Source organism: Lactuca serriola, chromosome 8 (assembly GCF_051521515.1).
Source record: "Lactuca serriola cultivar US96UC23 chromosome 8, Lser_US96UC23_V15, whole genome shotgun sequence".
Lineage (NCBI taxonomy): Eukaryota > Viridiplantae > Streptophyta > Magnoliopsida > Asterales > Asteraceae > Lactuca > Lactuca serriola.
In genome coordinates this window covers 126,661,512-126,677,479 of record NC_136415.1, presented here as the reverse complement: position 1 = coordinate 126,677,479, position 15,968 = coordinate 126,661,512, and the positions used below count along the sequence as shown (strand labels likewise).

The window sequence follows — 15,968 nt, the reverse complement described above, 5'->3', positions numbered from 1 at the left end:
AAGTGTCAAGTCGCTCCCTTATCCTCCTTATTAGAAATGTAAACTACTCTTCACCATATCCCACTTCTCATATCCATATTTTGTGAACTCCTAAGTATGCTCTCAAACTTATTCAAGCTTCAAGTCATATTCCTTCAAAGCAATTCCTAGATTCTTGTAAGTATATCATTTTCTTGACTAGTGATTCTCCACATTATTCTGTAAATTTCATCATATTTACACATAAAAAAATATGTGTACATATTCTCTCTTTTTTTTTTTTTTTTTGGGGGGGGGGGGGGGTGATACAAGTCAAATATTGTTTAAATCCTTGGATAATTGCATGTATTTGTATGTTAGGTGTTTATGTGTGTTGAAATGATATTATTTCATGTTAATACTTTATAAACTCGAGATTTAAAAAACCTCAATATGTTAGAACTAATTTATCCTTGTATAAATGTACCTATTTTATTTTATAAACATAAAACTAAGCTACTAGGTAAATATATGATGACTTACACCAAAATGGTAATTTTTGGTTAAAAACACTTTTACCACTAAAATTTGTGTAAACTTTGAGACATGAGAAATTTCATGGATTATATGAGATTTTGATGAAACTAGTGAAAACATTTTAGTCACCACAAGAAGAAAGCATTTTGGGTGCAATGATCTCCATAAAATTTTGTGTATGTCAAAACACCCTACAAAACATGGTTATTTTTCTAAAATAAATGTTGCTAGTAAATCAATCATGTTTTGTTGCTACTATTTCAAGGGTTTTGAAACTTGAAACATTAGGTCATAATTTACACAAGGAAAACATTATTTGCATTATTTAGTAAACAGAGAAAAACTCGTGTACATTCCATTAAGACTCTTGTGAGATTAGTTTTGTTTTTGCTGTACCTATCTAGGTACATTGTAAGTCTTGTGTTTATAACCAGATTCCCATGGAGGGGGAATGGGATAATTGTGTACAGATCTATACGGGGTTGACACCCCACACCTATCTTGTTCGCTACAACTAGACCTGCCAGTGTAACGTGACAAATATTTGGACTGTATTTGACGCCTGAAAAATGGTGTTCTCATCATATATGTATGGTTATAACAGCTCACATAGAGTAGGGTCCTAGTGACATTGGAATTACATGGAATATACACTCATTAGTTTATAAAATACCAAACCATGTTCCGTATATTTTGTAAACTAAGTTCACAACTTCGGTCTTAGGGTCTTTAAGGCTACAACATCTTTTATTTACAGAAAATATAGGATTTTCTGGGAACACCCTCTATCTAATATCAACAAAGGAAAACTAAGGATCACGCATGCAATTATACATGATTTCGAAACGAGACTCATAAAATACTTTTTATAGAAAATATTTGATTTTATGGAGTTATACAAATTATTATGAACAGAGATAACACGAAGATTTTCTACAACTATGCTTATGAACTCACCAACATTCTATGTTGATGCTTTTCAAAATGACTTGTATTCTCAGGAACTTAGTGAACAGGTACTCGAGCCTCGGATATAGACATGTTACTATTTTTTTTGGGACAACATACTTTTTGGTGAATTTGTGTAATTCAAAGAACAAATACATTTTTGTAAAACAATGAATGTTGTTATATGGTATTTTATGATGTTTGGTTGCTATGTATCATTTATATTCAACTGCGATGATATTACTCAATGATGTCAACCACCCATAGACGTTTCCGCCGTCCTGGTTCGAGGGTGTGACACGTAGATTCGAAGAGCCAGCATGATCATGGAAAACACATAAGAGAAGAAGTTTTAGAAATTTTGAAGAAAGACAAGTTGTACGTGAAGTTCTCCAAGTGTGATTTTTGGATTCAGGAAGTCCAATTCTTAGGTCAGGTGGTTAACCAAGAAGGAATAACAGTTGACCCAACAAAGACTGAAGCTGTAATGAAGTGGGAATGACCAAAAAGTCTCACTGAGATTCATAGCTTTTTAGGATTAGTTGGATATTAGAGAAGGTTTATCCAAGGCTTTTCTTCGATAGCTACTTCATTAACATCTTTGACCCAGAAATGAGCTACATATATGTGGATTGAGAGGAACAAAGAAGCTTTCGAGAAGGTAAACAAGAATTTGTGTGAAGCACCGATTCTTTCTTTACCTGACAGAATTGAAGACTTTGCAGTTTCTAGTGATGCATCTGGAGTTAGGTCAGGTTATGTTCTGACCTAGAGAAATAAAGTAATTGCATATGTATCTCGACAAATGAAGGAGAACGGGATGAACTACCCCACTCATGATGTAGAGTTGGCGGCAGTAGTATTTGCATTAAAGATATGGATGCTTTATCTTTATGGCACGAAGTGTAAGATTTTCATAGATCATAAGAGTCTTTATTATCTCTTTGATCGAAAGGAATTGAATATGAGACAACGATGCTGGTGGGAGTTAGTCAAGGACTATGACTGTGAGATACTTTACCACCCTGGTAAAGCGAAGGTCGTAGCAGATGCTTTGAGTAGGAAGGTAAATTTGGAAAGAAATAAGCCAAGAGTGTTAAGAATAGAGATTGTTTCGAAAATTGTAGAAAGCATGAGGAAAGCTCAAGAGGAAGCTTTGAAAGGAGATAACCAAAAGGAGGAACGTTTAGGCAAAACATTGGAATTCGGTACGAATAGTGAAGGGTTGAAGGTATTCGAAAATACGATTTGGGTGCCTAAGGGAGGAGGAATGAGAGATCTTCTCATGGAAGAAGCCCATAAGACCATGTACTCGATTCATCATGGCAATACAAGATGTATATGGATCTGAAACCTTACTACTAGTGGCCGACCATGAAGCTCGATGTTGTAAAGTATATGGATGATTGTGTGACTTATGCAAGAGTTAAAGCGCAACACCAGAAACCTTATTGGGATTTGGAGCGCTTACCAGTTCCCATGGGTAAATGGGAAGATGTCACCATGTATTTTTTTTACTAAGTTGCCTATGAGGAAGAAAGGCCACAATATGATTTGGGTAATCATAGATCGATTGACAAAGAATGCGCACTTTATAGCAGCCAATTAGAATTTGCCTATGGATAAGCTTGTAAAGGTCTATGTGAAGGAGATAGTAAGACTTCATGGTGTTCCTTTAACACGTGTGTCGGATCGTGAAAGTCGTTTCACTTCTAGGCTCTGATAAAGCCTATAAGAAGAAATGGGTACGAAGTTGTGTTTGAGTACACCCTACCATCCATAGACTGATGGTCAGAGTGAAAGGACGATTCAAACACTAGAAGATATGCTAAGAGCTTGTACCCTAGAATTTCAAGTTAACTGGGATGAACATCTACCTCTACTAGAGTTTTCCTATAACAATAGTTATCATTCATGCATTAAGATGGTCCCTTATAAAGCCTTGTATGGACATAAGTCTCATACGTTGTCTTGTTGGCTTGAAGTTGGAGAAAATCAGTTTATGGGGCCAGAGATAGTCCATCAGACTGCTGAGAAGCAAAAGGTGATTAGAGAAAGGATGTTAGCAGCTCAAGATTGTCAGAAGAGCTATACTGATAAGAAGCAATGACCAATTAAATTTGAAGTTGGACATTTGGTGTTGCTTAAAGTCTTGCTAGTGAAGGGACTTATAAGATTCGGCAAGAGAGGGAATCTAAATCCAAGGTTTATCAGACCATTTAAAGTGCTTCGAAGGGTTGGAAATCAAGCTTACATGTTGGAATTGCCAACAGGAGCTTAATGGAATTCATAACACCTTCATGGGTGTTATATCAGGAAGTTCTCGGGAGAAGTTCCTGATATAATTCCACTCTCGGAGTTAAGGATTGATCAGAGTGAGAGGCTGATTGAAGAACCCGGGGTGATTTTTGAACATAAGACAAAGAAGTTACGATAGAAGATAGTCAAATTAGTGCTAGTACGATGGAAACATTCGAATGGGCCGAATCTTACCTAGGATACAGAAGATGATATGAAGAGTCATTATCCTCATATGTGTGATGATTCTGGGACAATATCATCCTAAGGGGGAGAAACTTGTAACGCCCGCGTTTCCCACTAGACATTAATTAAGATGATGAAGTGGTTATTGTCAATAATTGTAATCTTTTGAGGTTAATAAAATAGGGTTATTTGATTATTACATGCTATTTGTATGTATATATATGTACATATTTTGTGTTTATAGCGACATAATAAAATAAGGATAGAATTCATGTCTAAAAAGATTAAAGATTAGGACAAATAGCCTATAAATGAGACGAAGTAGCGGTAAAAAGGATTTTGGAGGTATAAGGAGTGCTCAAAATGGACTTATAACGGATGAGTTATGACCCATTGAAGTTTCTCATTCAAACCAGTGTAACTATGATATCGTAAATAGCAAATTGGATTTAGGATGATTAATAGCCTTAGTAGTCTAAACGAAATCGTAGTAATCATTAAACCAAGAGTGTATATATAGAGAATGTCCCAATCTGACTTCATAAGAGAAAGTTAGGGTTTTTAGAAGTTTCAGCGTAACAGTATACGACTTAGAAAATGAAGTAAAAATTGGTTGATTGTTAGAAAAAGCAATCTAAACTAGGGTTAAAGATCTCATCCATATGGTTCTGTCGATATAAAGACATTTGAGAACATATATCATATAAGGAAATTATGAATTTTTAACGGACTTTAACAGTCTAAGCCAGTTAAAAATATAGCATTAAAAATAAAATCCAAATTAGCTAATGGATTCTCAACGAAATTTGTAGATCTCGTCGAGAGCTTTCCAGGGATATAAAGACTGTTGAAAACGAAGCTCGTATGAAGAAGATACGATTTTCTGATGTTTTCCGAGAAGCATCACACGCAGGTGGGTTGCATGGCGCACACCTTATAGAAGGTGGGGCGTGTACTGCCGTATTTGCGACACGTAGCAGAAAAATGAGAGGAGAGACATCCCAGGTGTGTGCAATGTGCAATTGTGATATAAATAGACTTCGACTGCTCATTTGCTTCCTCACTCCCCATCTCCCCTCTCTCGAAATTCTATAACGTCTCAAAATTACAACAAATTTAAACTTTTCAAAACAACCCATTTACTAAAAAGAAGTGTTTACAAAACCATTGTTTCCAAAACACTATTTAAAATCAGGATCTTCCAAGATCCAGTGTCATAAAAATAGGCTAGTGAGTTCCCCTAAAGCACCACCACACACCATAACATATACATACAAGCATGATGGGTCCAATCAGTCATCACACTGGAATACCCATGGGTCCACAGCCATCAGGCTAGATTACCCCCGACCCAATCAGTCATCGGACAGGAAGGCCAATATACAACGGGTCCATGTAGTCATCTAATTGGAATACCCTCAGACCTTTAGTACCAATCTGGAATGCCAATCAAGTCCTCAGCTCATATATAATATGCTCCCAAGCCCTCAGTATGAGTCTGGCATGACAATCGAGTCCTCAACTCATATCTGGAATGCTCCCTAGCCCTCAGTATGATTATGGCATGCCAATCAGTCCCTCATCACATATTTGGAATGCTCCCGATTTTGTTGGTGTCACACCCTAAAACCAAGAACGGCGGACACGTTCTGGGGCGGAGGACGTCATGTATAATATCACAACAATGTAAAGTAGTAAACAAGCAACAACATCATCCATTGCATTAATAATATAATTATTATACAAATGTGTTCTGTCAAATTTTGATAAACACTAAAGCATATATCAAAATGAAAGATGAGTCTTGAACAAGCTCCATCTTCCTTTCTCCTTGCATCGGTACCTGTCTATCATGACCTGAGGATACAAGTAATTTTGAAAGCGAGTATCAGCTTTAAAGCTGCTGAGATCATAAGTATTTAGTGTCTTAATTTGTAAGTAAGAAGTTGTTTGTAAATGAACTGTAAGTATGAAAATGTTTGTAAAACAACTGTAAACGTTTGAAAAACTCTAGAATCCCTATGATTCCTACTATTATATAAGGGTGTCTTCTACCAACACCTAACTGTTCTCAATGTTCGTGTCATGTAAAAGTGTGTAATTTTCCCAAGTGTAACTATTATTAACAAAATATAGTTTTTACATTTATAGTTTAAGTGATAAGATCACTAAATATATGTACATGGAAAATTAATGTAGTACTAAAACGTAGCGCTATAAGAACTGCTGCTGTACTAACTACCTTAAACCGGATTTATATTAAGGTATCATGTGATAAATTGCACCATACTATAGACTGGTAACAACGACAACGTATAGTCGAAAAATAAGGTATGACGTTTGGCACCCGCAGACCTGCCGGTCCGGCTGTAGCTAGCAGCAAGGTGTAGGATAGTCAATACAGTATAGATCTATACGCAAACTCACGCTCTACCTTCAAGAGACTCTGGCTACAACTTGGGTCATGACAATTAAGGCATGCTCCCATATAGTGGATCACAATTTTATTAGTGTATTAATGTAAGTGTAATGTAACGAACTGTTCTAGCTGTAATGTACGTGCTCTCTACCTAGCAAGTATAGTAATGTAATCATTCTAGTATAGTTGTATATGTTCTTCTAGTAGTAAGTATTGACTCATGAATGAACTGACTCATAGTATGATATCGCGTTCTAGTAATAGTTCTAGTATCTTCCTAAACTACCCATATGGTAGTTTACTAGTAATCTAACTGGTACGTATGAACATGGATGTATACCCTTGCTACCCAAGGGCATGGGATGAACTGGAAGGACCTTTTATGACTATATATCTACACATGGTATATAACTAATATTTAAACGACTTTCGGACGAGTACCCGATATCCCACCAGACCACATCTCAAGCGCGAAAAGGAAATAGGGTGGATAGCCTTCCTAAGTCTTTTAAACATTTTTTATATAGCTATACATATAGAGGCATGCAATTTATAATATAAAAGCATAAATAAGTTTTGTAAAACATTTGAACATAATTATTATCTTCAGAAAAGATTGACTTGATGTCAATCTATAAAACAGTTTGAAGGCATAGGTTTGATAAAACAGTTTAAGTATAAGGAAACATTTGTTTGAAACACAATTGTAAATAAGTTTGAAATGTGATATATAGAGTAAAATGTACAGTGTAATAAGGAGTTTAAAACATATAAAATGTTTATAAAAATCATTTGAATGAAACTGTTTGGTAAAACGGCTAATGTGTAGTAAATCATATGAATGCTGCATATTAATCACATGTGATTGATATAATAACTAGCATAATTCTACTTATTAATCACATGTGATTGAAATAATAACTAGCATGATTCTACTTGTATCCCCCCATAAAACATTTAAAAATAGTTTAAAACATTATTTAAGGGGTATGAACTCACCTGCAGTAGGTGACTGGAATTGAACGGACTGTTATCGTAAGGAAGGATCGGACAAGTGCTTGGTGTCAAGTGAAGACTTTAGACACACACAATGATCCTAATTACATATGAAGACATATGTATATAAATAATTAGTGATTAAAACAATAATTATACAAGTATAAACATTTTAACGCGAGGAAAACACTTTTGGTCAAGTGCTAGGAGGCTAATGGGTTGCAACAAAGGAGTGTAATACCTCAAATGGGAGTTTAAGGTCTAATGACCATATTCTTTGGAGTTTACGGCCCAGGGGAGTAAACTCCTGGCCGTAAACTCTACATTGGGTCATTAATTGAGGCTTAAAGTTGTTACAACTCAAGTGGTAAATTGTTCCAAGGTTTAAACAAGTGTTTGGGTGTCATATTAACTCCTTTATGGAGTTTACGGCCCTGGGACCATATTCCCTTGAAGTTTACGGCCGTAAACTCCCTTGGGAGGGTGTTTATGTTGTTTTCAAGTCTCTAACATTTCAAGGTTATGATCTATGTTGGGTTCTAGGCATAAGGAAAGAGTTAGGGTGTCATTTGACCCCTTTATAGGGGTTTACGGCCCAAGAACTTGTCTTGGCCGTAAACTCCTTAATACTTGTGATTCCTTATGTTTTCTAGGCTTTATACACTTTAGGGTACTTGTCCTAATTTAAGCCTAAGCCTTAGGAAGTGTTTCAAATCATTTTGGCACTTAAACATGGAGTTCACGGCCCAAGAAGTTCCTTGGCCGTGAACTCACTTTCATCATTGTTTCTAATTGATTTTGGTGTCCTAAATATGTAATGAAGGCTTCTAGTTTGAGTTCTAAGGCTTTGAGGGTCATTGGAACCCTTTAGGACCTTAAAATGGAGTTTACTCCCCAAGTGTTCTTGGGCGGTAAACTCCCAAATCTTGGGTTCTTAATCTGATTTTGATGTTTTCTAGTCATATACACACTAGCATACAAGTCTAAGGTAGTTACAAATCACAGGGAAAGGACTAAGTAGCATTTAAGCCACATATTGGAGTTTACTCCCCAAGAACGTTCTTAGGCGGTAAACTCCCGAGTCTAGTTGTTTTGTTATGAAATTGATGTTTCTAAACACAATCTAAGCTATATAACATAACTAGATCGAAGTACTCACAATTTGGGATAAAAACCCGAAGATCCGTGAGAGAGAATTTTGACTTTTCTCTAAATGGAATTCAACAAATGAACCAATTTGGTTCAGAATTCTATTTATAGTCCTGAGATATTTTTAACAGAAAATATTTTTATTCCTGGAACGAACTCTAATGTCCTAGAGTATTGGAATAACAGTGTTGCACAAAACCATAGTGCATCCACTCTCCTAATATCTCCTTAAGTGTAATATCCTGAAAACTGCCAAACTTATACTCGAAATCTGAGTTTTCACTGTAACTGTTCTACATCTATTGGCTTGATATGGTTTGTTCAGAATAGAAATTTCGGGTTGTCACATCATCCCCCTGTTGAAGGGAATTTCGTCCCGAAATTAGAATTTAGGCAAGGAAGTATGCACGAATGATTGAGTCGTGAGGAGGAAACTTCCTAATCGATTGGTTCTAGCGCACCTAAGTGAAATCGGATTCTCGGTTGGCATTCCAACGAACCTTCACTAACTGGCGACGACGTTTCTTCGTCCGCTTGACCTCTCGGTCGAGGGTCACTACGGTTCTAATACGAAGGAGAGGATCTCGACGAGTGGACTTACAAGAGTCCTGACGGAAAGGTATGGTTTCACGATCAAGACGCGAAAAGTAGAATGTACGTTACTGAGTTCGCGGAGTAGGTCTAGTTTGTGCAAGGCACAGGACCGATTCTGATAAGAATCTCGGAGGTCCTGTCCATATCTTGGATTTAGCTTTCCACGCTTTACGAAGCGTATTAAGCCGTTCCCGAGTGAGACTTCCTAAAGAATTTGGTCAATCACTTGGAATCTCCAAGGTTTCTTTTTCTTGTTTAACCTCCCAGACAAAGGCCACCCCTTGCTGGGTCAAAGTCGTACGGGTTTCTGTAATTTGCGAGGAGTTCTGAATGAACTATGACAGTAGGTCGGTAAGACCTAGAATTTGGCGAAAGACTGTCGGCGTCTCTGAGAAATTGAAAGAGCGCTCATAATTTCCCACATTACTAACAGTGTGTCATAGAAATTTGACTTTTCAATTTCCAAAACTCGTGCCTAGAGAACTTCGCTAAAAGTTCCTCTGTAGGAAATGTTTCCATGGGTTTTCTTCTTACTACGAGGGTAGATAAGTAAGTCATTACATGGAGAAATGACGAACTGATCCAAGTAAGAAAGACGTAACCCTATTCATTTAGCTCATGAAAACTATGGGCGTATTGGTCGTATCCGAAGGGTATCACTACGGACTCGAAGTGTCTGCATCGAGTTCAGGAGATAGTCTTCCGGACAACTTTCCCTAACACTCGAACTGGTGATATTTGGATCTCAGATCCAGTCCTGAAAGTAATTCTTTCCTTGCGTTTGCTCAACCATTTCATCTATGCGAGGCAGAGATAACGATTTCTTTGAAAATCTTGACGGAGTCCTCGATATCCGAGGCACATATGATGCAATCCGTCGATCTCTGGGAGAATATGACCGGGATTTTCTAGGGTGAGAAACCTAGTCTTCTAATTCTATTTCTGTGTAGTTTGCTAAGTTGTCCAGACTGTTTTTGCATCTCCGTAGGTGTTTAAACTATAGGGTGATCTGTTTACGGGAGTCGTACTGGGTTCTAAGTTTGTTCACATGATGATGTGATTACTCGTAGACTTAAGCAGTTCTCCGTCCTGAAGTTCATATTAGAATTCATACATGGTTTCACAATCACAATTTCGGGTATACGAGTCGCATATAATTAAGATTGAAAAGGTAGTCGAATAACTGATTCTTCTTTAAGCACAAATCCCATCGGGGAAAAAGAAGTTAAAGTGGAATCATCAATTCTAAACCTGTAGAAGCTTGATTATATATCACTCTCATGTATACCTTCCTTAGTGATAGATCAATCGCATGAATCCTTGGATTAAACTTGACGCACTGCACGAGTGGTACTTCGGAGATTTCTTCGGAAAGAAAATAACTAAGAGGTACTCCTGGCATGAGTACTTTGGTGTTTTGATATGACGGCTTCGCTGGAAAAGGCGTTTACTGAAAAGGAGACGTGCGCATGAAGCTGTTTTTGTGAGGATCAACTTGAATCGAGTTGTATGATAATGTCGGAATCATACTGAAACTTAAAGATATTAGATTTGAGCATAAGACGTTTTACAGACAAAACACAACCGTACAACCATCAACAGAGTTACAATACTTTAGACTCACAACAAGACAATTGCTGCGAAAATAAGGTATACTACAAAAGACAAGTATACGCAGCACGAGAAATCTCTATACTGACAGGATCTCGCAAAAAGTAAGACTCTAGTTGCACTAGTTCTGGATAGTTTATAAGTCTGTTACAACAACACTCCTAAATTACATTAACGAGGGGTTCCAAAGTAGGCTCTCCTGCAGCTGTGATCCTGAGAATTCTCCCATCTACGCCTGAGTTCTTTGCTATCGGGCAATCTTTCTTGAAGTGCCCTATGTTTAGGCAATTGCAACATTGCATCTCATGGAAAGCCCCATGATGATGGAAACTACACTTATCACACTTTGGGAGTTTTACCTCGTATGGCCTGCTCGGTATGGGAACGGCGGGGGTTTCCACTTGCTGTTGTTGTATAGCCAGCTTTTGGGATCTCTTGCGTTCTTTCCGGGCTTGACGCTTTCGTTTCTTGTTCTCTTGCTTTTCGGCTTTGTGAGCCTGTGACTGTTACTGTTTGGAGACTTTCTGGATGGATACCACGATTGGAAACTTCATTCCCATCAGCAGCATTGATTGTGCTGATAGTGCTACGGTGCACAAGGACGGCGGTTACGGCAGCCACCACGGCAGCTGTAACTGCTGTTTGAAAGGTAGTGGCGTCCATAGGAAAAGCTGAGGTTTCGCTGATCGACTGATTGCTTTCGGATGACGACATGATCTTGTAACACGAAAGATAAGGGTTTTGTGGGTGATTCTGGTTGACCCTTGATGTACTTAGATTGTTCATGTAAAGAGTACGACTATGTTCTCGAAAGTTTGACCTACATCCCTATGATGCAGTCCTAGTACGGAATGGAAGTAGGATCGTGAGGGTTTGACCTACATCCCTATGATGCAGTCCTAGTACGGAATGGAAGTAGGATCGTGAGGGTTTGACCTACATCCCTATGATGCAGTCCTAGTAATGAGTAGAAGTAAGTTCGTAGAATGGTCTCAAGACGTTTGTCGTTCAAGCCGAGGTATCGCGGTTTGGTGAATAACAAGATCCAACCACTGAAAGAGACTTGGAAATGTCTCCGGAGATAAATCGCTATAGTCCAATGACTTGACTAAAGCATGTTTCAGATAGACCCCAATGAGAGTATGATAAGAGTACTTGAATGAAGAATGACACAGAAGTTAGCCGGCTGTCAATATCTTTGATATTCCTGACGTAAAGATTCAGGAAAATGACCTTGTAAAGGTCTTACATCATATCCAAAGAAGATAATTCTTGACAGCATAAGGACCTAACTTAAAGTACTTACGGTACAAGATAATTTCATAGAAAATGCCACATCGGGCATAGACAAAAAAACACGATTCCTTTTTATAAGGAAAATAAAGTAAAGCGTCTACTACCGGCTACGGTCATCCTTCTGGTGAACTCTTCGTTCAGCCAGTTGACATTCCACGTCAAGTAGGTGTCTTTCGTACACCCTCTGGCGTACTCGGAGCTCTATGACATTGGCTCGTGATTCAGCCCGTGCTTGCAGCAGGGTTTCATGGTTTCTCCCTGATCTCTCGCGAGCATCTTCTGGACGAATGGTGCGGAGGGTATGCATTCTAGCATAGGCGACAACTTTGGTAATCTGATGTAGGGTTGTCCTGCCTTGAATCTCATTTTGGGCCACTCTGCGGACCAAGATTGGCAAGATTCTATCTACTGATCCCCCATTGCTCTGGTCGTAAAAGCTTTGGTCGCCATTAAATGGCATGGGCTGATCTTGTCCTTGGCTCCATGTTTCCAAGCATTCCACTCACTCAGGTGTCGGGCCATGAAAAGCCGGACGAGGGTTAGGAATTTGGAAAGGGAGCTGCTCGGGGTAGGTTCTCAACCTCTGGTTCGGAGTTAGCATCATACGAAAGGTCTTCATCACGGTGATCATTCAAGGGGATAGGATGATCATTCTCTGGTTCTTCTTCAAACCATCCAGCAATGACCTTATTCGGAAGGTACTTGTTGCCGAGGGGATGGAGTCCAGCTATGTTTTCTATGCGAGAATTTAGGGTAAGAGAATAATTATTAGACGAACTATCTATATAATTATTTAGAAAACCTTCAATAGTTACATCGCTATTTGTGAAGTGCATACCAGCTATGTGTAATCTAAACAGGATAGACCTTCGAATAAGTGACCTTAATTCCAAATTCACACAGAATAGAGGTAAGGCAAAATTTTCACAGATTCTAAGTCTATAACATCCTAATTACATATAGCCTTAGTGTATCCACTTAGCCACTATCAACTTAGTAATGAAGATCCCGTTTTAGTTCTCAAGTATAAAGTACTTATAGTAACACCAAATATTCCTATAGTATTTTAATTTTAATGTTATGTTCTATTGTTCTCATTGTGGTAGGGTTGGTAAGATTTTAGCATTGTTGCAACCATACAATTAAACTTAGGCACATGCTATTCAACCCTCGGATAATATAGGTGATCAGGCTATATCTTCCTAGTTTTGACCATATGTCTCTAAGCCCACTTGTGTTGCCCAACAATCATAATTCTTTTGTACTGTCCTACTGACACCGATTTTAGTATGAATGCAGCACGTATACTTACTTAAATATTTTATTATTTAAAGTATAAACTCTTGGTCAGAGTATTTTTAATCCCTTATGTATTTATAGTTAGTATATCTTTTATGGGTTGATATACTTAATTCACTATAAACAATGCTCTGATACCAATCTGTCACACCCCAAAACCAAGAACGGTGGAAACGTTCTGGGGCGGAGGACGTCATGTATAATATCACAACAATGTAAAGTAGTAAACAAGCAACAACATCATCCATTGCATTAATAATATAATTATTATACAAATGTGTTCTGTCAAATTTTGATAAACGCTAAAGCATATATCAAAATGAAAGATGAGTCTTGAACAAGCTCCATCTTCCTTTCTCCTTGCATCGGTACCTGTCTATGATGACCTGAGGATACAAGTAATTTTGAAAGCGAGTATCAACTTTAAAGCTGGTGAGATCATAAGTATTTAGTGTCTTAATTTGTAAGTAAGAAGTTGTTTGTAAATGAAATGTAAGTATGAAAATGTTTGTAAATGAACTGTAAGTATGAAAATGTTTGTAAAACAACTGTAAACGTTTGAAAAAATCTAGAATCCCTATGATTCCTACTATTATATAAGGGTGTCTTCTACTAAGACCTAACTGTTCTCAATGTTCGTGTCATGTAAAAGTGTGTAATTTTCCCAAGTGTAGCTATTATTAACAACATATAGTTTTTACATTTATAGTTTAAGTGATAAGATCACTAAATATATGTACAAGGAAAATTAATGTAGTACTAAAACGTAGCGCTATAAGAACTGCTGCTGTACTAACTACCTTAAACCGGATTTATATTAAGGTATCATGTGATAAATTGCACCATACTATAGACTGGTAACAACGACAACGTATAGTCGAAAAATAAGGTATGACGTTTGGCACCCGCAGACCTGCCGGTCCGGCTGTAGCTAGCAGCAAGGTGTAGGATAGTCAATCCAGTATAGATCTATACGCAAACTCACGCTCTCCCTTCAAGAGACTCTGGCTACAACTCGGGTCATGACAATTAAGGCATGCTCCCATACAGTGGATCACAATTTTATTAGCATATTAATGTAAGTGTAATGTAACGAACTCTTCTAGCTGTAATGTATGTGCTCTCTACCTAGCAAGTATAGTAATGTAATCATTCTAGTATAGTTGTATATGTTCTTCTAATAGTAAGTATTGACTCATGAATGAACTGACTCATAGTATGATATCGCGTTCTAATAATAGTTCTAGTATCTTCCTAAACTACCCATATGGTAGTTTACTAGTAATCTAACTGGTACGTATGAACATGGATGTATACCCTTGCTACCCAAGGGCATGGGATGAACTGGAAGGACCTTTTATGACTATATATTTACACATGATATATAGCTAATATTTAAACGACTTTCGGACGAGTACCCGATATCCCACCAGACCACATCTCAAGCGCGAAAAGGAAATAGGGTGGATAGCCTTCCTAAGTCTTTTAAAGATTTCTTATATAACTATACATATAGAGGCATGCAATTTATAATATAAAAGCATAAATAAGTTTTGTAAAACATTTGAACATAATTATTATCTTCAGAAAAGATCGACTTGATGTCAATCTATAAAACAGTTTGAAGGCATAGGTTTGATAAAAACAGTTTAAGTATAAGGAAACATTTGTTTGAAACACAATTATAAATAAGTTTGAAATGTGATATACAAAGTAAAATATATAGTGTAATAAGGAGTTTAAAACATATAAAATGTTTATAAAAATCATTTGAAGGAAACTGTTTGGTAAAACGGCTAATGTGTAGTAAATCATTTGAATGTTCCATATTAATCACATGTGATTGATATAATAACTAGCATAATTCTACTTATTAATCACATGTGATTGAAATAATAACTAGCATGATTCTACTTGTATCCCCCCCATAAAACATTTAAAAATAGTTTAAAACATTATTTAAGGGGTATGAACTCACCTGTAGTAGGTGACTAGAATTGAACGGACTGTTATCGTAAGGAAGGATCGGACAAGTGCTTGGTGTCAAGTGAAGACTTTAGACACACACAATGATCCTAATTACATATGAAGACATATGTATATAAATAATTAGTGATTAAAACACTAATTATACAAGTATAAACATTTTAACGCGAGGAAAACACTTTTGGTCAAGTGCTAGGAGGCTAATGGGTTGCAACAAAGGAGTGTAATACCTCAAATGGGAGTTTAAGGTCTAATGACCATATTCTTTGGAGTTTACGGCCCAGGGGAGTAAACTCCTGGCCGTAAACTCTACATTGGGTCATTAATTGAGGCTTAAAGTTGTTACAACTCAAGTGGTAAATTGTTCCAAGGTTTAAACAAGTGTTTGGGTGTCATATTAACTCCTTTAAGGAGTTTATGGCCCTGGGACCATATTCCCTTGGAGTTTACGGCCGTAAACTCCCTTGGGAGGGTGTTTATGTTGTTTTCAAGTCTCTAACATTTCAAGGTTATGATCTATGTTGGGTTCTAGGCATAAGGAAGGAGTTAGGGTGTCATTTGACCCCTTTATAGGGGTTTACGGCCCAAGAACTTGTATTGGCCGTAAACTCCTTAATAGTTGTGATTCCTTATGTTTTCTAGGCTTTATACACTTTAGGGTACTTGTCCTAATTTAAGCCTAAGCCTTAGG

The 15,968-nt window shown here is 37.3% G+C and overlaps 1 protein-coding gene across 1 annotated transcript; it reads left to right on the top strand.

Annotated features, from left to right (window-relative positions):
- The first annotated feature begins 2,248 nt into the window (after positions 1 to 2,248).
- LOC145067384 (uncharacterized) lies at positions 2,249 to 3,553 on the top strand. The gene is made up of 2 exons (XM_079014537.1): positions 2,249 to 2,780; positions 3,429 to 3,553. The coding sequence occupies exons 1-2, from the start codon at positions 2,249 to 2,251 to the stop codon at positions 3,551 to 3,553; spliced, it is 657 nt and encodes a 218-aa protein (XP_078870663.1).
- The last annotated feature ends 12,415 nt before the right edge of the window (positions 3,554 to 15,968 follow it).

Bases quoted from the DNA above. Each gene is read 5' to 3' on its own strand.
- LOC145067384 (XM_079014537.1), top strand. From the start codon at position 2,249: ATGAAGGAGAACGGGATGAACTACCCCACTCATGATGTAGAGTTGGCG. The intron at 2,781-3,428 runs GTATATGGATCT...GTTGGCTTGAAG, and splicing joins TCATCATGGCAATACAAGAT to TTGGAGAAAATCAGTTTATG.